The sequence below is a fragment of the Lissotriton helveticus genome, chromosome 11 (assembly GCF_964261635.1).
Source record: "Lissotriton helveticus chromosome 11, aLisHel1.1, whole genome shotgun sequence".
NCBI lineage: Eukaryota > Metazoa > Chordata > Amphibia > Caudata > Salamandridae > Lissotriton > Lissotriton helveticus.
Genome location: NC_136072.1, coordinates 987,061,693 through 987,083,528, shown reverse-complemented (window position 1 = coordinate 987,083,528; position 21,836 = coordinate 987,061,693). Strand labels below are relative to the sequence as shown.

At 47.4% G+C, this 21,836-nt stretch overlaps 1 protein-coding gene across 1 annotated transcript in view; it reads left to right on the top strand.

The window, feature by feature from the left end:
* The window catches only part of ANKRD13A (ankyrin repeat domain 13A), a 482,945-nt gene that overhangs the window by 337,065 nt on the left and 124,044 nt on the right, over positions 1 to 21,836 (top strand). The window contains exon 12 of the mRNA XM_078667340.1: positions 12,364 to 12,495. Within this exon, the coding sequence (XP_078523466.1) occupies positions 12,364 to 12,495 (132 nt within the window). The remainder of the gene's footprint in view (positions 1 to 12,363; positions 12,496 to 21,836) is intronic.

Here is a 21,836-nt window from a genome sequence, read left to right as displayed (position 1 = left end):
TAAGATGGCATAGCATTTGCCCACCAAACCCGATATCTGGGGTTTGAACGAAAGGCAATTATCAATGTGAATCCCAAGGTTTTTGGCGACAGCCGAGTCACTCGTCGGAGGAAACATGGCGGAAGGCCACCAGGCCTTCCAGCTGGGATCAGGGGGGCCGCCAAAAAAAAGTATTTCCAACTTAGCGGAGTTGCACTTGAGGCAGTTCAGCTGAAACCAGCCGAACACTGCCTCAAGGCAATCTCCAATGTTCTTACCATTAAAGTCGGCACCTTTGTCGCACGTGAAAAGAAGCTGAGTGTCATCAGCGTACGACACGATCTGAGCTCCGAAGGTCTCTGCCAGAGCCGCCAGTGGGGACATATAGATGTTAAAAAGCGTGGGGCTTAATATAGAGCCCTGAGGCACTCCCACTTCCAAAGGCGGTATCATGGCAGAGAACGCAGTGCCACGGGTCGTGCTAGATACAGCCAGGACAAGCCTTCGGAACGATTGTGTTCTTTGGCGTCCTGTACACCGGACACCAGTACGAGTATATTCATTGTATAAACTCGTGATTGTTTTCCCGCACTTAAGGGGATACTCTCCATACATTACACAGGATTGGTATGGATTAATTGGACCTACCTCCCTGTTGGGGTAATAATTTTTCTCTGGAATACGGGGGAACCCTGAGAGTAACCGAATGCGACGGTCCTGAAGAAGACCGGAGTGACCATACAGGCGCATCAAGAGCGGTCGAAGCATGTTGACTCTGGCAGTGGTAGGAGGGAAGCCTTGAGGTTCCTAATTATCTCCTGAAGGCATTTTCCCATCCTTTGTTCACTTAATTTTTTTTAATCCTGGTAAAGGTGCCAAGAAAAGTTTAATAAAGTTTGTATTCTGGTTGACACCTTTAATCAGTTTTAAATCACTCCTCATACTGCACATTTTTTTGTCGCACTTTTCGGTTGGAAACACTTGGTGTGTGCACTATTTTCACCTCATTGAATGTGTTTAGTGTTGTGTTTGTTCAGTCTGTTTGACTATATGTTGGCTTAAGAGAAATTTATTATTTTTTCCCCCTCCCTTATGCTCTGTCCTGTGTGGGGTACACCAGGGCGTATTGTAAGCAGGCCCAATGATGAAGCATGTCACATACCTCGGTATGTGAGTGAGGGCAGTATTTTCAAATAGAGTGATATGCCCTATTGGGGCTTGCTTCATCCCTTACCGTATTAGTATATATGGTTTTATGATTTACTCTATCCACCCCTTTTGTGTGTACAACTATAGGTTTTCGGGGGTTCGGGGTGGCAAAGTTTAAACTTATTTGACCCTCGCCCCTTTTTTGTGATTGTATAGAGAAAGGAGGAGCCCAGACCGTTTGTTGACGATCGGCAAGGAAAGATTTAAACCAACCGAACACCGACCCCCTTAGACCAATCTCCCAGAGTCTAAAAAGGAGACGGTCGTGGGGGACGGTGTCGAAGGCCGCCGATAGGTCAAGCATCACCAACATGGCTCTTCCCCCCGCATCCAGAGTTTCTCTTATGACCTCAGTGACTTCAAGCAACGCAGTCTCGGTGCTCATGTTGGATCGAAACCCGGACTGTGAAGGATGCAGGATATAGTTGGATTCAAGAAAATTGGCCAAAGTGAGATGCACATGCTTCTCAACAACTTTCGCTAGGGCGGGCAAAAGCGAAATAGGTCTGTAGTTTGCGTGTACTTTAGGATCAAGATTAGTTTTTTTTAAAAGAGGTAGTATCAGGGCATGTTTCCACCGCAGAGGGACCGTTCCTGTGCTCAAGGAGAGGTGAAGCACAGGGTTAATTAGGGGGTTGAGCACATGTGCTCCTTGTGCAATCACTTTTGCCGGGCAGGGATCAAGGGGGGAGCCAGATTTTAGATTGGACAATAAATTGAAAGAGGCTTGGTGAGTAATAGGTGGAAAAACCCTAAGAGAGGGGCTCATTTGGTTAGGAAAGGGAGGAGACACCGGCAAATCGCTGATAGCCGGAGCGACAGCTCCAACGAAGGAGGCTTGAATAAGCTGGATTTTATTTGCAAAGAAGTTGGCTAGCTCAGTGATCCAAAGCTCCGAGTGAGTATTCCTGGGGGTACACCAGGAGGGGGAGGTGAAATCCTTGACTATTCTAAAAAATCTATTTGCAGGAGTTAGAAGCAGCGTCAATTCTTGAAGCATAGTAAGATTTCTTACCAGCGTTAATGTCCTGGTGATAGACCCTCAGCAAAGCTCTATAGGTTTCTTTAGAGTTGGCGTCATAATGCATACGCCATGCTCTTTCCGCTTTTTTGCATTGCCGCCGTTTCTCCGCCAACGCAGAAGAGAACCAAGGCGCAGACACTCTAGACTGATTGGTCTTAGGGACTCGGATAGGAGCAAGTTCCTCTAATTGTTTGGTGAGCCAGGACTGGAGAAGCTCTAGATCAGTCTCAAGTATTCCTGTCAACTGGCAAGGGTGAGTGCATAAGGCCTGCGCCAGCATTTCAGAGGAAACCCTATGAAAGGCCCTAAAACCCTGCGCTTGGCGAGCAGGCCCACTGGGCGGTGCTTTCTTGGAGTGTGAAATCTGGAAATCCACTAAATAGTGGTCGGACCAAAGGACTAGTTCGAGGGAAGATAGTTCAATCGGGGTCGTGGAGAATACCTGGTCAAGTCTGTGACCTTTACAATGAGTGGCAGCCAAAAGATACGGGATGAGGCCGAGAGAGGAGGTAATTTCCAGCAGCTTGATGCTATCTGTGACAGTGATGTGAAAAGGTGTGGGTTTTAAAAAAGTCAAGGCGGAGTACCACGCAAAAACTTTATTCAGTGGTCAGCCTGACAAGGTTAAAAGTATGTGTGGGAAATTTACCAAATAATGTTTTGGGTATTTCCCAAAACATTATTTGGTAAATTTCATACACATACTTTTCACATCACTGTCACAAAAAAACAGCTCTGCAGTATCCTGGCGTTGTAGCTCACCAGGGAGGCATTCGACTTCTCCTGGTGGGCCCTATGATGAAGCATGTCACCACCCAGGGTGGTGAGTGAGGGCTTCCTTACAAAATCCAATGAGATTTCCTAAGGTTCACTTATTCTCTGAATCTGTGCTCACATCCTCCCTACATGTGACATTCTTTTGTAGTTTGATACATAACTACCAACCCACCCACATTAAGGTCCACCTCCTCGATCCCCTATTCTCGAATATATCCGATCTTAAGGTGCAAAACCCCGTCCCTCTCCTCCGGTCAGACCACTCCCTAATTTCTTTTAGCTGGCACATTCCGGTCTCCTACCGGTCCAAGTCGGCCCCCAATACTGTCGAACGCCTAAGGTCGAAATTGGCCACAGAAGACTGGAGGCTACTCTTGGAATGCTCCCTCCCACCCCACAACCCCCTTACCCATGCAGCAGACACTAAGTTTTCTGCTTGGATTGAGGACTCTCTTGACATTATCCTTCCCAAGAAGCCCGTCCACACCTTCGGTGGGAAGCCCAAATCCCCGTGGTTCAACAACGACCTCCGCCTACTGAAAAAACTGTGCAAAAAAACTGAAAGAGTTTGCCCCCCAAAAAAGGAGCGTTTACAGTCAATCAATCCTAACTTATAAAAAGTCCCTTAGAATTACTCGGGTAGCTTTCTTTGAGGAAAAAATCAGAGCCTCTTCTAGCTCGTCTTGGGAAACCTTTCGCATTGTAAATAAGCTTCTAAAAATTCCAAACTCCACCCCCCCCCCCGTAGACCCCTCTGGCAATCGCTGCAATGAACTCGCCGAATTTTTTAACGCGAAAATACAAAAAAGTCTAAAGAACCCCCCCCCGGTACACAGCAACAAAATAATTTCTGCCTAAATTCATTCTCTCCTATTACAGAGGAGACTCTTCTCACTACCTTTCTTTCCATCAAAAGTGGCTCTCCACTTGACCCAGCCCCACCTAACATTTTAAAATGAGTTGCCCCTACCATCCTCCCCCCGTTGGCCAAACTCATTAACACCTCCTTACTACAAGGTATCGTGCCCCCTGGCTGGAAAAGGGCTATAGTAAAACCCCGTCTAAAAAAAAAAACACCTGGATCCTGCTGAGCTGTGTAGTTTTCGGCCCATCTCATTACTGCCCGTAGTCAGCAAAATAGCTGAAAAACTTGTCAACCAGCAGCTTTCAGCCTACCTGGAAACCAGTGGACTCCTACACCCGTCCCAGACGGTCTTTCAACCGGGTCAGGGCACAGAAACCGCTATGATCGCGGTGGTGGAGGAGGCGAGAAAGATCCTCGATTCAGGAGGATCAGTGGCAGTGATCCTCCTGGATCTGAGCGCAGCCTTCGACACAGTTAACCACGTCACCCTGAGTCTCCGGCTCAGGGAACTGGGAATTTCTGGGTCCGCACTGTCCTGGCTGAAATCTTTCCTCCACAATCGTTCTTTCCAAGTTCTCGAGGGAACTTCTAAATCCCACGACACTCCTGTACATTGGGGAGTTCCCCAGGGCTCTTCCCTGAGCCCACCCTTTTTAACGCTTACATGTCTCCCTTGGAGAAAATAGTCACCCCCCCACGGCGTTAAACTCGTGACCTACGCTGACGACACACAGCTTGTTGTTTCTCTCAGCCAACTCGACCGTCCCCCTGATAACCTTCACTCCTGCTTCCAAGATATATCACACTGGATGGATAGTTCACATCTAAAACTTAACAGCGACAAAACTGAGATATTGGTATTAAGCAACCAATCTCACTTCATTTATGGCCTCCCTGTATGGGACCTGCCCCGGCCTCAAAACAATCCATCAAGAGTCTGGGCATGTGGCTCCGCCAGGATCTTACGTTTAACACGCAAACCAGGAAGTCAGCAGGGGCCTGTTACGGTATCCTTCCGACTACCCGTAAAATTCTGCCCCTGCTTCCCTAAGACTCCAGGAAGCTCCTCATTCAGGGCCTCCTACTATCCAGACTGGATTATGGCAATGCTCTGTATCTTGGTGCCCCTAAGAAAGTCATTGCCAAACTACAAGTAGTACAAAATTCCGCAGCCAGATTCCTAACAGGCACTAACAGCCAGAGCTCAGCAAAACCGGCCCTTAGAGCGCTCCACTGGCTGCCCATCCAGGAGCGAATACATTTCAAATCCCTTTGCAGGACTCATAAAATCCTTCATGGCAAGGGGCCCCATATCTTAAAAAATTTGATTAGACCCTATGAAGTCCCCAGAAATCTACGTTCAGCACACCTACATCTTGCCCATATACCTAGGATCAAAAAGGTCCGCACAGGGGGCCGCCTCTTCTCCTATAACACCCCCAAGCTGTGGAACTCGTTGCCCCTCACTTTGCGCACCGTACCCAACCTTCTCGCTTTTTGTAGGCTCCTGAAAACTTGGCTCTTCCCATAACTTCTCACTTCCTCTCCACTAGCTCTCTCACTAGCGCTGGGACTCTCACGGGCAGCCATGCGCTTTATAAATCCTGCTTTCATTTCATTTAATTTCATTTCACTCAGCTCCAGCACCAAGGCAAATATTTGGGGCAACCTTGCCGGCTTCCCCTTCCCAATTGGAACTGTCTAGAGGTATGTTGATTAACCACAACCTGGGCAATCGGGTAGGCATATTGTAGTTTAACCCACTTTATGAATTTGAGTACCAATCCCATCCTCTCCAGGACTGCGAACAGGAAATTCCATTCAATGGTATCAAATGCCATCTTGGCATGTAGGAACAGTAGGGCTGCATCCTCCCTGATCGTATGGTGTCTGCCCGGTACCCCGTTTAATCGTCATAAATTCAGGGCGGTATACCGTCCATGTTTAAAGCCTGATTGGTCTAGGTGTATCAGATCAGTGATATGGAGAGTGAGTCTGTTGGCCAGTAGTTTTGCAAGTATTTTTGCTTCTACCGAAAGAAGGGAAATAGGTCTGTATGCCTTGCAATCATCAAGTGGCTTGCCCTGTTTGTGGATGACCACAATGGATGCCAGTCTAATATCTTTTGGCAGAATCCATTCTCCAAAACTTTTGAGGTACATTTGGCTAAAATAGGGGGACAGTTTGGAGGCCATTGGGTTGAAGAATTCAATCAGGAACCCGTTAGGTCCCATAGCCTTTCCCGATCGGATGCCGCGAATCGCTTATTGGATTTCTTCCTCCGTAGGTTCTCCCTCGAGGGAGTCTCTATCTTCAGGGGAATAACAGGGGACTTTGATAGTCGAGAGTAGATTCCCAGCCTGTAGCGGCGAGATTGTCCCAGTTGATGTGTATACTGATTCGAAATAGGTTGCAAATGTGTACGCTATCCGTTCGGCCCGAGCATTTGATGCACCCATCTTGATAACTGCTCTTTTTTTTCAAGCCAGGCCAGGAGCTTGCCTGTTCTCTTCCCATGTTTGTATATTCTATGACAGGTTGATTTGTATTTCGCCTTGGCCGCCTCTGTAAGGAGTTTTTTATAATCTAGTCTCGCGACCGCCAGTGATTGTTGCGCGTCGTGATCGGCGGTTTGCACTAGTGTCATTTCCCTCTGGAGGATATCTGCCACAAGTTGCACTATGCATTTGGTTAGTTCCCTCTTGTGGCCCACCATCAGAGCGCGGGCTCTCCCCTTCACCACCCCACTGAACGCGCCCCACAGGATTCGGGATGAGGTGACCAAGCCAACGTTTTCTGTAAAGTATAGTTCGGTATCTTTAATTAATGCCGCTTTGATGTGTGGTATTTTGAGCGCCTAGGGATTTATGATCGGGGTCGTGCATCGAGGTTTGGAGCCATCTGTCATCCTAGTACGAATGGGAGAATGGTCTGGTTAGTTCCCTCTTTTGGCCCACCATCAGAGCGAGGGCTCTCCCCTTCACCACCGCACTGAACGCGCCCCACAGGATTCGGGATGAGGTGACCGAGCCAACGTTTTCGGTAAAGTTTAGTTTGGTATCTTAAATTAATGCCGCTTTGATGTGTGTTATTTTGAGCGCCCAGGGATTTTTGATCAGGGTCGTGCATCGAGGTTGAGAGCCATCTGTCATCCTAGTAAGAATGGGAGAATGGTCTGAGATTCCCCGAGCGAGGCAGCGGGATTCAGAGAATTCATTAATGTCTTGTGCGTGTGTGAACATGTAATGAATACCTGACTGGCTATTGTGGGCCCCGGAGGGAAGGTAAATTGTGTAGTCGTGGGGTTAAGTCGTCGTCATATGTCGACCAGGCCCAATGGCGAATAGGAATTCAGCCAGTTTGGATCCCACTGTAGGGTCTCTACGCGGGGGTAGGCAATCCAGTGCACCGTCTACTGTGAGATTGAAGTCTCCCCCCAGTACCAGCGTGCCGAGTGAGAGATTTAAGAGAAACTTTCTAAGGTCTTGCAGCGTGGAGTGTTGCAGCCCGGGGGAACATATGCTGAAATTACATTTAGTGCTTTCCCTTCCCAGATACCGGATACCACAACAAAACCTACCTTGCCCATCAGACCAGGTTCTATGAACTATATAGTGACAACCCTTCCGTATAAGCACCCCAGAACCCGAGGTGAACCCATCATGTGTGGTCACCTGATACCCCCACCTGTTCAGGGCCTTACAGGAATTACCAACCAGATGTGTTTCTTGGAGGAGGATAATGTCCGGTGCCTGTCTCTTCAGGTATTGGAGGGTTTTCCCTCCTTAGAATTTGTCCCCCAGACCATTGACGTTCCATGTCGGGAACTTAAGATCTGCATGCGGTCCCATTTATGGAGGAGGAAAGATGACTTGTGTGTAGCAGAAGCGGAGGATCTGTGACACTGGTTTTACTTGTTGGTGTGATATGCGCATGTTCGTGCTATAGGTCTGTGGACAGGTCCCCTCCACTATGTAATTTGAAAACAACCCATCGAAAGTGTACAGGGGCACCACTATCGGATCATCTGACACCCCAGTATAAGCGTAAAATGTAACTTGTGTCATTGTAGAAATATGGTATTACTGTATGAAACAAGAATTACAGAAAAAACTACCCAACTCCCTAAACTCCCACCACCCCCTCCCTGCTGAACGGATTCCGATGACCCGTATCGCCCTCCCAACCCTGTGATGGGGAACGTGGACCTGACCCGCACCTCCCATCCCTTTACATAGGAACTTAAATTTAAGCCACGGGAGCTGGTATATAACATAGAGTATACTCATCACAGTCCTGATGTATGCTTCCTCAGGTTCACAAAGCAGTGTAGATAAAACTCAATCGGAAGTGATGCCATATGGCAGATCAACAGGTTACATAGGTAGTATGAACCCCACATCTCACCTCGCTTAATCTGTGGTGGTGCAACACCATCCAGGTGATTGTTCCTTAAGGCATCTTTAAGTCCATGCTTCCCAGTCCTTTGTATGTATCACTCTGAATTATAGATCCATTCTTTGCTCGTCAGGTTCCCAAACTGGTTGTTGGCATCTGTTCTTAGCGTTGTTTTCGCTACGGACTTCTGCCTTCCCCCAATTTTCGTCTTCTGTTAAACCAGTCCAATACCCCAACAGGGTCTGTGAAGAAGCAACTCCTGCCATCCGCATCAACACGCAATTTCGCTGGAAACAGCATTGCATATTTGAGCTTGCGCTCTCTGAGAGCCTTTTTTGCCACACCCGAGAGTCCATTTTAGGTAGATCAGCTCTGAGGAGGGATATATCAGTGGCCACTGAATCAATTCGGCCCTCAAGCGAGGCACGGACACCATTAATAGCTGCTAGCACATCCTGAAGCGTGGGTGTCGCTTGCTCGTCCTCCTGTTGTTGGATGTAAAGTCACCTAATTACTCTTTCTGAATTTGGTTTACTGTACTGGCTGGCTGTCTTACTGGGCAGAATCTTTGGGCCTGAACTTTAGCTTTAATTTGTGTTTACAGCTGGCTCCTTCTGTCTACCTGGGTACGTCCTTGTTCTTCAAATGTTCCACATATATCATATATCATTAATGTTCCCCACTCTGATTTACTTTTAATTAGAAAAAATTATTGCTTGTTTGATTTTGGAGTATGTAACCTCTCCTCCCATCGCCCATCCCCCTGGTATATTGATGTTGCTCTTGCTCCTAGCCAGAGCTCAGAGGTTCCAAGTGTAATATCCTTCACTCACAATGTGTTGTGACAAGTCTATAACTTGTCCCATGTGGTCTCTGAGTAGGTTTTTTTTAGTTGTAGCTTTTAACCCACCCATTCTCCCCTGCTTCCACCCCCACTACTTTCTCCCCACCTACCACACCCTCCCGGAGAAGATTTGAAAATGTAGGGGTCTCTAGATATTTTTTTTTTTTTTTTTTTTTTGAAAACCTTTATTGACATCAAAAAGGAGAGACAAGTCAAGGCCTACAACCCAGCCGGCCGGCCGCAATGTACAAAACAATCAGGAGTCACCAGGCAAATATCACATAATCAATCAATACAAAGCAGAGGCCGTACAATCATAAAAGGGGGGGAGAAAAAATTCAGGAACCAAAGGGCTAAAACACAGGAGTAAATAAGGCTTAATTTTATAATATGGGGAGAAGACGTATGACAGGCGCACTTTCAATACGGAGGCATCCGATATCCCGTAATCAACTGCAACATTAATAAGGGGGCATGGGACCAGAAGATCGGGGGGGATAATACAATGCATTCAAGAAATCAGGATATGTGAGACACAATCAGCCCCTGAGCACTCTTCTCGTAACATGCCCGCCACCCAAGACACTACTAAGCCAGAACAGAGGGATCGGAAAGACAATGAACCAAAACCAGCTCGTCATAGTAACTTCTAGGACACCGAGAGGAAAAAGGGGGGGGGGACGAGGTAGGGAAGGGGAGGGGTAAGGGAAGGGAAAACGGAGGGAAGACAAAATAAGACAATAAAAAGGGAAATAAAGAAATAAGAAAAAGGAAAGGAAGAAGACACGCCGACCCAGGCCCCCCGTGGCAGGAAGACAGGAGACAAAAGGAGTAGCGGCCCAAGTGGGGGTATGGCGATCGGGGAGAAAGACAGCCGAAACCTATCAGGAGGATTAACGACGCCACACCCCCCACCCGAAACACACCAGAGGAGGTCAGGACAGACGCGGCCTCACGAAAAAGAGATAGAAAAGGGCCATAGAACCAGAGGACAAACAAAAAATAGTACCCAACCCACCCGTCCCACCCTGCACCCCTGTAGAAGGCTATGGCCTACCCTTCAGACAGCGTGCCTGTCGCCCTAAACCAGAACCCGAAATATAGCGAGAAGTAAGAAAGAAGAACGAGACAAAAAAAAAACAACAAAAGCGGAGAAAAAAGGACAGGAGGGAGGAGCAGAATAACTATAATCCGAACGGGCGGCCGCAGCCCTCCGCCCAACCAGAAAAGCACAGTCAAAAACAGACCAGGACGACACCCCATCACGCGCTATAAAACATTAAGAGAAGGGGACCGCCCACCTTTCTACGATTAAAAACAATGATGCTACTAAATCGTATACCGGGAATCAAACAGAAGTCGTACATTTCACCCCCAACCCTTTCGAGCGACAAACCCCACCCACCACATGGCAATGTAAAACCACATACTAAATACGAAATCAGCATATAGTCGAGTGGAATGGTGACTAACATAGCTACGTGGGGGGTATATAGATCCACAAGGGAGCAATAGTCCGAACCGAAAGCGTAGATGCATCAACAATCGCAGCACGATCAGTGTAAAACAGGAGTTCAGTTGCGCCACTGGATCGGGCGAGGTGGCCCCAATTATAGACACAGGCAAAGTCGTCGAAGCAGGCACAGGAGGCAGTCCACCAATAGTTTCAGGCAACAATGTCGAACATGGTCGCAGTACAGCATCCAAGTCCCCGGGGTCCGAACCATGAAAAGCAGGGCGCCCCAAAGTCACCGGCGCACTACACGATCTTCGATCAGTGGCGGAGACACTCAAGTCAATCGAGGGGGGCGAGGCAATGAAGTCATCGAAACAAGAGGGCGACAAGAAGAAATGGCCGCCCAAAATGGCGGCAGATCGTGGCGGACCCACCGAGACTCCCAGGGCCAGGGAAGCGTGTAGGGATCTCAGGGCTTCCAGGATATCTCTGACCGTCGGCTCACGTCCACCAGATCCGCTCCCCACACGATTAGGCAACACGGGCCTGCCGCCACAGGGTGATTCTCGTTCCAGAGGGTCGGCCGCCATTTCGTGAATCAGCCCAATCGCCGCCCACCAAGACCCCCGGAAATAACAGATCGCAAATGTAGGACTTTACAAGCTCCGGGGGTCCCAGCAAGGGCGGCCTCGATGCCAAAAGGATATCCGCCCAAAACGGGTCTCCGCCAGCACCAGCACCGGTGCCCCAAACAAGCGGAGTCCGGGCCCCGAGGACCAGGTCCGCCGGACCAAGCAGCGGCGGAGGGAGACCCCTTCACAGAATCAGGTCCCGGGGCCTCTCACCCACGTCGGCCGCGCGGCCACCAGGGCAGGCCCGGGTCAGGATCGCCGGGATCTTCGCACATCGGTTCCCAACACTGGTTCTCGCTCTCGGCCGGGGCCGAGAGCCGTCGGATCCCGCCGGCCAGGTCCCGGTCCAAGTCTCGCAGAGGCCCCGATCCCTCGGAGGCCACAACTCCGGAGCCACTGCACACCGAGACCCCGGGGTCGGATGGTAAGTACAAACAAGCCGTTATGTTTCAATGCCCCAAAAGATGTGTCGTCCTCGGACAGGATAGAAGACAGGATAGTCAATCAGGACGGAGGGCTGCGGGAGCCGAGCTAAAGGGCGACCATCACGGCCCCAAGCTAGGCTCCTCCCCCGGGGTCTCTAGATTTAATGTTATTGCAAGGTGGGCTTAGTTTGTATAGTTTGTGTCTAATCTGTGTTAGGACACCAGTACATCCAAAGCAAGGGCAAGCCCTGTGTTTTTTGGTCATTCTCTGTTTTTCTGCATTGGTTAACAAGTTATGACTGCTTTATAGCCGAGTGTGGAGCTCTAATGAGTGATTTTTAGTAAGGATTGTGACGCGGTTTAGAGCACTCTTATAATGTAGGTGAATTGATGGGTGGTATTGGCACAGTTCTATAAAGGTTTTATTTTAGAAAAACTTCCTCTTGAACGTGAGAATAATTTAAAATGCAAATGGCATGAAGTGGCAGTGGATCTTACAGATCTAGCGTTAAAAAGTAAGCTTAACTTCTTAAGGTGTTTAATGCTTATCGATAAGTGATTGGCAGCTATATTATTCTGATGGAATTATAAACGTAAAATGAAAATGTTATTTTTTGTCACTTTATTACATTAAAAAAAGTTTGAAGAACCCTCCCCAATGTCAATACGTTTTTATCTTGTAAAATAAACCGAGGATGTAGTGTAAGTAGTGTGTGCTGTTTCATTTATTTATTGCATTTGCTTTCTTCTGCAGAAATTCCTTTGTTTCATGTGCTGAATGCGCGAATTACTTTCGGAAATGTGAATACTTGCAGTACAGCCGAAGAGATATCTCCAACGGCTTCACCAACGGCTTCACCCGTGGCTTCTTCGGGCGAAGAAAAAGGTGAACCAATAAATTGAAATGTCAGCTATATCTCTATTAAATGAACGCGCTTTGGGTATTACTATCGAATGGCACAGCTAAGTACCTTGATGCATACCGTCTTGCTCCTCCATACACTAGTTTTTCTCAGTCTTCATGTTCGTTAGCAGGACAGTGAGTGTAACTGTGTGTGAGACAGTCAAGTCTGAGTGAGAAAGATTGGGTTTGAGTGAGATTGAATCCGAATAAGTGTGAACGAGGTAGACTGAGTGAGTATGAAATAGTCACAGTGAGATTGAGTGAATCAGAATGTGTGGACTTAAGTGAATCAGGGAGAACGAGTGAGTCAGGGTAGAAAGCATGAGAGTAGGTGAGGAAAAGAGACTAAGTGGGAATGAGCCCGAGAGACTTAGTGAAGATGAGTGAGTTACAGTGAAATTGAGTTAGTCTGAATGAGTGAGACTGAGTGAGATAGGGTAACTTTGAGTAAATCAGGAGTGAGAATGAGTGGGACCGAGTTGAGAGTAAGTGAGAAGGAGTGAGTCAGGGTGAGAATGAGTGACTGTGACTCAGTGAGACTAAGTCCTAGTAAGTAAGCGTAAGTGTGAATGAGAATAAGTGAGAGATTAAGACTGAATGCAAGTGAATGTGAGCGAACCCTCTAAATAAAAGTTAGGCTTGCTCACCGGAATTTGAGCCAAGGATAACACCCCATCACTTTCAGTGGCCACCACTGCTCCAGTGTGCTGTTTGAGATTGAGTCCTGTGTGATTAGTTGAGAGAGATGTTCAGGTGGTATGTTTCAGGAAGGAAGTTTAGCTCAACATCTGATGCTTTCGTTGGTGTAATCTTGAAAGGAAAAACAGGACCATAATCACTAAACCAATTTGAATCATAAAGAATTCACAGAAGAAATCCTGACAGGCGTCAATTGTTTTAGTACTTTAGATTTCTTTTTAATTATTGCAGAGAAATATGTAGCTGTAAACCTCACATAGAGAACTCAAAGCATGGTTTTGAACACCCACAAACGTATGTGTTTGAGGCTATTCACAAAATCAGATCCAACCCTTCAACTCCCTGGAAATGGTTGGTATTTAATCCAGCAACGAGCTCAAATGCCTCTCCTTCCTGGATGGTAAAAGGCATGGGTACCTCCAGATTTGGAGGGGATGTAGGGGAAGGTGGTTCTTTACGGGAATTATTTTTTTCATGTGATGGGAAAGCGGGCTGCAATTCCCAAGGGCATGATTGAAAACTATGTACACTTCCACATTGGGTAAATCAGAGCCCCTGACCATGTTGCATTTTCGTCCCTAGTAGAATGCCTGGAAACGTGCTCCTGGTGCACCCTTCTAGGCATACTACTGGGTATTTTCTGAATTGCTAAAAGTAGTAAATCTGTGTACCAGTTCATAGGAGTACTATTGTGTGTGCGCAGGTTTTTTTAGTTTCTATTTTTTTTGTGAATCGGCCCAATGGTCTTTACAGAACTTGTTTGAATCAGGCAGTGCATTGCCATGTAAATCAAAACAAGTAAAAAATATAAAAAATTCTAAGAACACACCCTTTTCTGCCGCATGCCAAACACTGAAAAGCCATGACTACATTAAAACAACAAACCAAAATCGTCACTTTTTTAACATTATAAAGAGGAAATGTTTATTTTTCACCCGTCCATATGCATAACTATCAAGTGACGTGTCTGGAGTGACACTGCAGCAGTTCTATCTTTTGACCAAGGATAAGTTTGCATTTTCAGACTTTTTATTATCATATACATACACTTCAAAATCCACAAGCTTAGAATTGACTGAAGGTGTTAAACTTTATATGTGGCCTAACAAAAGCTATACAGAAACATTTACCTTTGTTTCTCTTTGTGTTGATTGTGTACACTAGGGCCTCTACTAACCAGGCCATTTTAATTAATCTTTCTGCTCATTATACATTTATATGTCAAGCAGGATGAGCTTTTCTGGACCTAGTTTTTTTTCTGGGCCTCTACTAACCAGGCCATTTTAATTAATGTATCTGCTCATTAACTTTTATATATCAAGCAGGATGAGCTTTTCTGGTCCTAGTTTTCTTTATCGATGCGTTCTGGAGCTAGTAGACCCACAAATCCACACATTGAATGGAAAAAATACTTCTAGACACAAAAAGCTATGGAAAAATCCGATGTGAATGGATTGTTCATGCCTGTTATTGGACAGCATGAAAACTTTCTGACCTCCCCCCCCTTTGCCGACCTACTGTACCTCACCCTGTGCCTCCTGTTGTGCATCACCATATGCCCCCCCTGCTGCACTTCTTTCTAGAAATGCACAAGTCCATGTGCCCCTCAACTTTTCATGACCCAGTGTTCTCCTAATGCACCATATCTTTTCCTCACCTCATGAAATCTGTGTTCCCAATAAACACATCACCCAGTATGCTTGTGGGGCACATCAGCCTGTACCCCCATGAGGCACATCACCCAGTGTTCATGTGAGGCACATCTTCCTGTGCTTTTGTGAGGTATATCACTCAGTGCTTCAGTGAAACACATTACACAGCTCTTTTGTGCTTCTTGTCATACAGTGTTCCCCTGGAAACATTAACTAGTGTTCCCCTGAGGCCCATAAACCTGTCCTTCTTTGAGTCACAGCACCAGTAATCAAGTGAGGTGCGTCCCTCACTTGTGCTCTTCTACTTAACCTTGTGCTCCCCTTTTGCGCATCACCTAGAGCTGTCCTGCTGTACATCTCTCTATAATACCTTGTGCATTGCCAGGTATGATGTGTCTCATGCTGCATAGTTTTATGTTTATTGGCCTTAGTTTATTGATGCCCATTTGTTTGTTAGTCGGTGTTCATGGTGTTCACAGATCACTCTGTCTTCTGGACTTCGGAAAAATAAATGTGTTGGTCTGTGTGTCTATTTGGACTCCTAAGTTCGCTTAATCTGACGGCATAAACTATACAAACTCCTGCCTACCTTTCATACATCCAGGGAGTGTGGGATTTCGTGGATTGATGCACATGGTCTTCAGCCTTCTCCTCAAACTTAGTGATTCCCAAGCCCCTGCGTCTTCTTGGTTTCTTGCGCTGCCTTATCCATGAAAGGAAGAGTCCTTCTTACACAAACATATGCTCGTTTTTTAGCTATGCCTCATTAAAATTAACATTAGTGCAATATTGGCTAGGGGCAGTGTTGTTGTTAAAAAACAAGTATTTAGGTATCCAACAAGAAGCTTTGTAGTCTTGATGTCTTCCCACATCAAAATAAACTATGTGTCTACCCGAAAAAGTTTCAACCAATGGACCTGCCTTGAAGAGCTCAACCATACTATTAAAAATGAAAAGAACTGGCTACTTGTAGAAAAATGAAAACTAATTTCTAGAATGGATAAGCTGTGCTTGTTGATGGCATGCCTTACATGGGAGTCTGCACTGTTTGATGTTGAAGAAGAAGGCCTCCATTGCTTCCCCCTATAACTGCCTCCCAGGAAGCTCTTTGTGGTAAATCCCCACATTTTCATCCTTTATAAGGAACCCTTGGAAGCCATCCTTGCAGATAGGAACATTAATATCCACCAGTATGGGGGGCGTGGCCAACTGCCGGAGAAGATGGCATCACACTAACACAGCTCCAAAGCCCTAAACCCTGAAATTCCAACAACAAATCTGTGCCTGTGAGTCACCATCTGACCCGAACCGGGGACGTAGATGTCGCCGGCCAAGATCGCCCAGAAGAAAAAGGCCAAATACTTGCCCGGATCGCGCCGAAGCTCGCAGCCTGGGCGTAGCAGCAGGCCGCGGACTTGCATAATCGCACAGCCGAAGGGAGCGGCCCAGTGCGAGAGCGGGAATAGCGGAAGTTTGGCTGGAAACTGTCGGGTGTGCCTGTTGAGCATTGCGGGCCCGCGGCTAGGCCTGGGATCTTGCAGCCGGGGCTTTACCCGTTGTGGAGAGCGGCCGCTATCTTACTGCAATCTGCTGTGACGTACATGTGCATCACCATCTGACCTGAACCGGTGCCTTAGACATTGCCTGCCGGGATTGCCCAGAAGGAACAAGCTAAGTATCAGCCCAGCCCCCGCCGAGGCTCGCGACCTGGGCTCAGAGGCGGGCCTCGGATTTGAGTGACAAGCGGCCGAAGGGAGCAGCCCATCGAGAGTGGAGGTTAGGCTGGCGGTCGATGGGGCGTGTCTGCTGTTCAGTGCGGGCCCGTGGCTGCTGCTGGGATCTTGATGTTGGCGTCCGACCAGTGGTGGAGAGCGGACCCTATTTGAATAGAATCTGATGTGACGTCTTCCCTGGCTGAAGGTGAAACACGAGAAGGAAGGTTGGGAGGGGACCATCGCCAGCCGGTGGAGTTGTTAACTGGGACCTTATGGTGACTACCCTGACTGGCAGGACTGCTTTGCATTGCCCTCATGGTGGGAGAAGTGCATAAAGCTCCACTGTGTATTGGCAAGGGGTGTCGGCTGAGAGTTCCCTATACTTAGCGGTGTGTGGTGGTTATCACGCCCTGGCACTAGCTTACAGGACATTTCACTACTAACAGCGACCTTGTGCTAAGCCTTGCAGAGATCGTTGCTGCAAGAAGGGCACACGTACCAAAGACAATACAGGCGTAGAGGTGAGACAAGAGGGGGTAAACCGACAGGCCAGTGGGAATGCTTTCCTGGGCAGGTGGCGGTGACACCCTTGGGCCCCTCCCCTTGTATAGTAGCACGGCCCGGCACCATCACTATAAGCTGTGCCATGTTGGGGAGCAAAGGAGGACGTGGCTTGCACCAACCCAAACTGGACAAGTTCTCCTGGCTTAAGACCCAGGAGCATGCAGGTGCCCACCCAGATACAGTGCAGGAAATGCAGAGCACTCCGGCGGAAAAGGCACCCCCCCCCCTACAAGACATACTAGAAGCGGTCACCACTGTGCATACGTTACTCAAATCCCATATAGACACTGTATCCACAGAAATCTCCCTTATCCGTGCTGACCTTAGGATAATGGATGATCGAGTAAACGAGGTGGAGGAAGTAACTTAAGTCCTCGCCAACAACACTAGGGCCCTGGAAAATAAGTATGTGAACTGCAAACCACCAGCAAGGCCCTGGCAAAACCAACTGGATGACTACGAAGGTAGGGCCAGAAGAAACAATGTCAGAATTCTTGGGGTACCTGAGAGAGCTGAAGGCCGTGCAGCTGACTTATTTGTGGAGGAATTAATCACTCAGCTTTTGCAGCCTAAAAACCTCTTCAACAACTTCTCCATTGAAAGGGCATACCGAGTACTGGGTGAAAAACCTAGACCTGGAGAACCACACAGGCAATACTAGCATGTGTCTTTAACTTTCGAGACAGGGATATGATCCTACAAACCACACGTTTTGCCCCTCCTCCCCAAATTGAAAATAATGTTGTCACATTCTTTCCAGACTTCACTATGAAAGTGCAGAGACAGCAAAGGAGTTTTCTCGAAGTTAAAAAAAGCCCTTAGAGACAAAGCGCTGACATATGCAATGCTGTTTCCTGCAAAACTCAGGGTGGAGGCCAAGGGTAAAACATAGTTATTCACAGAGCCGGAGGCGGCATGGGTGTGGTTGGACGGATGGCGGCAGGTAGGAGGCCTGGACAATCCCAAAAGGCGCATGAGACAAATGGGAAGAGATCAGAAACAGACTGCATCTGGCCAAGAAGCAAGGGGTCTCACCGATAAATAGCACTGTTAGGTAGATAGTCTGCCCCACCATAAACTGCATCACTCAGAAAACTCTTCCAAAGACCCAGCAGGCGCAAGTTCACACTTCCTGAGGACACATAGATTAATCGACGGGCCTGGAAATTAGGGAGGGGTTTCAACTGAAGTGGTGAGACTGTATGTTAGCAAATGTGTGACAGAGCAGGAGGCCCTGCAGCAACAATGGCAGAGTATATGCATGACAAATTTATTCTCTAAGACTCCAGGCTATATGGTTAATTATTGACAATGGGGTTGGGAGAAAGAAAACAAAGGGTCTACCTCTCCCCCAAAACAGGGAAGGGAGGGCGATGGGCACTCTTCAATGTTGGGGTGGCGGGTAGTTCAAAGTCCGTCTTTCAGGGAGGCATGGTGGGGGGGAGTTTTCAAGTTAACCACTTGGCTGCTAAGGGGTGTGCATGTAGGTCCATTGACTTTCCATTGAAATCAATGGGCCCTACATGACGAGTTACCCTTGTCATTAGCACTGAAGGGGTTAATGTGGTTTTACTTTTTGTTACATTCTTGTAGTGGGTGTCTGCGAGCAGCTCACGTTTATTATTGGCTCCGGCCACTACCATTGGGATTGTAGACACAGCAGCTCATAGACATTGCAACTAATATCAATGCACTTATGACACAATCACCCAGAGACATTGACACTATTGCCCCAACAACTGTGAGACAAACAGCACCAGAGTCGGTCGATACTACTTGGGTGAGAAGAGCAGAAATCACATTCAATCTGCTTTCCTGGAATGTCAATGGGTTGAGCGATAAACTCAAAAGGGGGGTGGCGCTCCAATATATTAAACGGCAGGCATTAGATATTGTCTTGTTGCAAGAAACCCATCTAGTCGGAATTATGTGTAAGGCACTTGACAGATGGGGATATAAATTAGTAGTGCACTCTGGCTTCACCACAGGGTCTAGAGGGGTGGGGATACTAATGCGGAAAAACCTTCCGTTCATGGTGACACACTCATGTGCTGATGAGTATGGTCGCTTTGCGACCTTGTCAAGCACCTGGGAGGGCAGATGCATAAATATCATGTCAGTATATACACCTCCGGCACTACACAACGTGCCTTACCATACATGAGCAAGATAATACTGGATCTGCCAGAAAGGGACCTAGTGATTGGAGTGGATCTTAACATGACACTGAGTGAACAACTAGATAGATACCCACCCAGGAACACTCCGCGACCTAAAAACACTATGGCCGAATTTCTTACATCTCTGGGCTTGACAGATGTGTGGTGCAAGACACACCCACAAACACTGCAATACACCTTTTACTCAGCAGTACATAACAGCAGATCCCGGCTCAACCATATTCTACCGCTGGCAGACAAAATGCACTATTTCACTGAGGCATCTAGCTAGGGGCATTTTAGACCATGCCCCCACACTGGCCCAATATGTGGTGGGGGCCACCCCCACTCGCAGAACAATTATGATCAATACGTGGTGTCTAAAAATCCAGCATATCAAAACTACTATTTTGAAAGCCACAGATAACTACTTTTCGGAGAATGTGGTATATGTCCATTCATCTTGCGTCATCTGGGAGGCATACAAGGCAGTGATAAAGGGTCAGGCCCTCTCCCTTGCAGTGGGACACAAGAAAGAGAAGTGTAAACAACTGGAAGAATTGGAGCGCGACATTCTAATCAGGGAGCAATCAGCCACGCATACCCAGCTAAAACAGCTGACCATGTATTGGAACTCAAGAAGCATGAACATAGAGAGATAGCAACCAAGGCCACCAGACAAAACACCGTGCACAATTACATAGAATATATGAACAGGGAGATCGCACAAGCAAACTACTTGCATGGTTAGACAGGTGAGATAGGGCCGACCGTTGGGTCAGGGTGATGCTCGGGCGGCATGGAGTGTGGAGAAGGGACCTGCAAGAGATAGCAGAGGGTTTTGCTGAATATTTCACACAACTATATAACCCCTTGGCCTCAGCAACAATAGATGAGTCAAGGGAACTAAGAACCAACATACAGATCCCTACCTTCACCCCGGAAGACCAACATTCACTAGATGCAGATCTCACGGCTGAGGAAATTGTGGCGGCCATACTCTGCATACAAGCAGGTAAGCCACGGGGCTGAATGGCCTCCTAATAGAACTCTTCTAAATGAATGCCACATCCGGATATGGAGGCGGAGAAGCTATGAATTGCCAGTTAAGCTACCATGTCAGGTGGGGTTGAGTGACCGAGCGAATGGGGGAAGTTAGGACATGCACGGGAGAGCATTTTTTTTACTTTTCTTTATTTGTCATGGGGGGAGAGAGTTGGAACTATTTCTTTAAAGTTTATTTTCTAAATTTCGTTAAATGCCAGGCAATGTCTTACTGCTAATTATGATCCTTTACCACTGGCACTGTTTGATTTATAATAATAACAATAAAAACGATTTAAACAATAAATGAATGCCACAAAGGTGGCACCCCACCTGCTCAATATGTACCTTGAGAGTACACAAGAAGGACTATTGCCCAGAGACCAACGAGGGGCCTCCATAGCAGTGATTCACAAGAAAGGAAAGCCGGCGGAAGACTTCACCTCATACCGCCCCATATCTTTACTCTATGTAGAGGTCAAAATTCTAGCCAATATATTAGCTACGAGTGTGAGAAAGGGCCATCTTTCTTGCCTTGGTATGCCCCCACTTTTTTAGGTCTCGCCTGTCAATGCGCATGCGCATTGAGCGGAGCGAGACTATAGGGGCTTAAACAGAGTTTACCTAGACTGGCGATTTGATGCAGTGCATGTGCGCTTTTAGCTCAATGCGCAAGCGCAATGAGTTAAAATGCGCGTGCACAGCATCAAATCGTCAGCTTGGTGCCGCCAGCAGCTCTTCCCGCTCCGCCCCCTGCTGCATCAAAGGCTTTGCGCTCTGCCTCAGCCCAGCCATTCTCCTCCCCTAATTGCCCCCTGCTGCATCAAAGGCTTTTTCACGGCCGGCCGGCCGTGCCCCCTTCCTCACTCATCCCTCGCACCCCCTCCTCGCTCATCAGGTCTGCAAATCTGCTTGCCTTCTGTCCCTTAATCTCCGTGTGACTCCTCCCTCCCACTCCACTGCTTCAGGCCCCCACCATTTGCTCAGGACATTGCTTGTTTTAACTTGATTCACGGCTTCCAGCACGTTTCTTTTGCTCTTCTCTTCCGTTTCAGTGCCTGCCATTTATTGCCGCGTTATGCTTGCCTCTACTTTTTCCTTTTATTAGGATCACAAATACGGGTTTTCAAGGAAAAAAAAACACTTCTTAAGCCCGCGTAAACACAGCAGAAAACCTTTATTGGAAAGCCGTCAACTTGGCTGGGTTATTTTTTGGTGTAAATGCAATTCTGAGTCGGCCTCTTTTTTTGGCCGCCTGCTCATCCTAAATACCAACGGCGCTGACATACTGGGAATACATGGAATTTCTCTGCAACACTCAGACGCTCTTTACAGTTACTGTCGCACCCTATACTATATTTATGCTAAAATGTTTGACAGCAGATGTTGCCATTGGCGTTTGGGATTGAATTTATTGTATTGCCTGTAATACCTGCCTTCAAGCAGCATTAAGTGATGATTCTTTGTTGATTGATTGAATACATATGAGA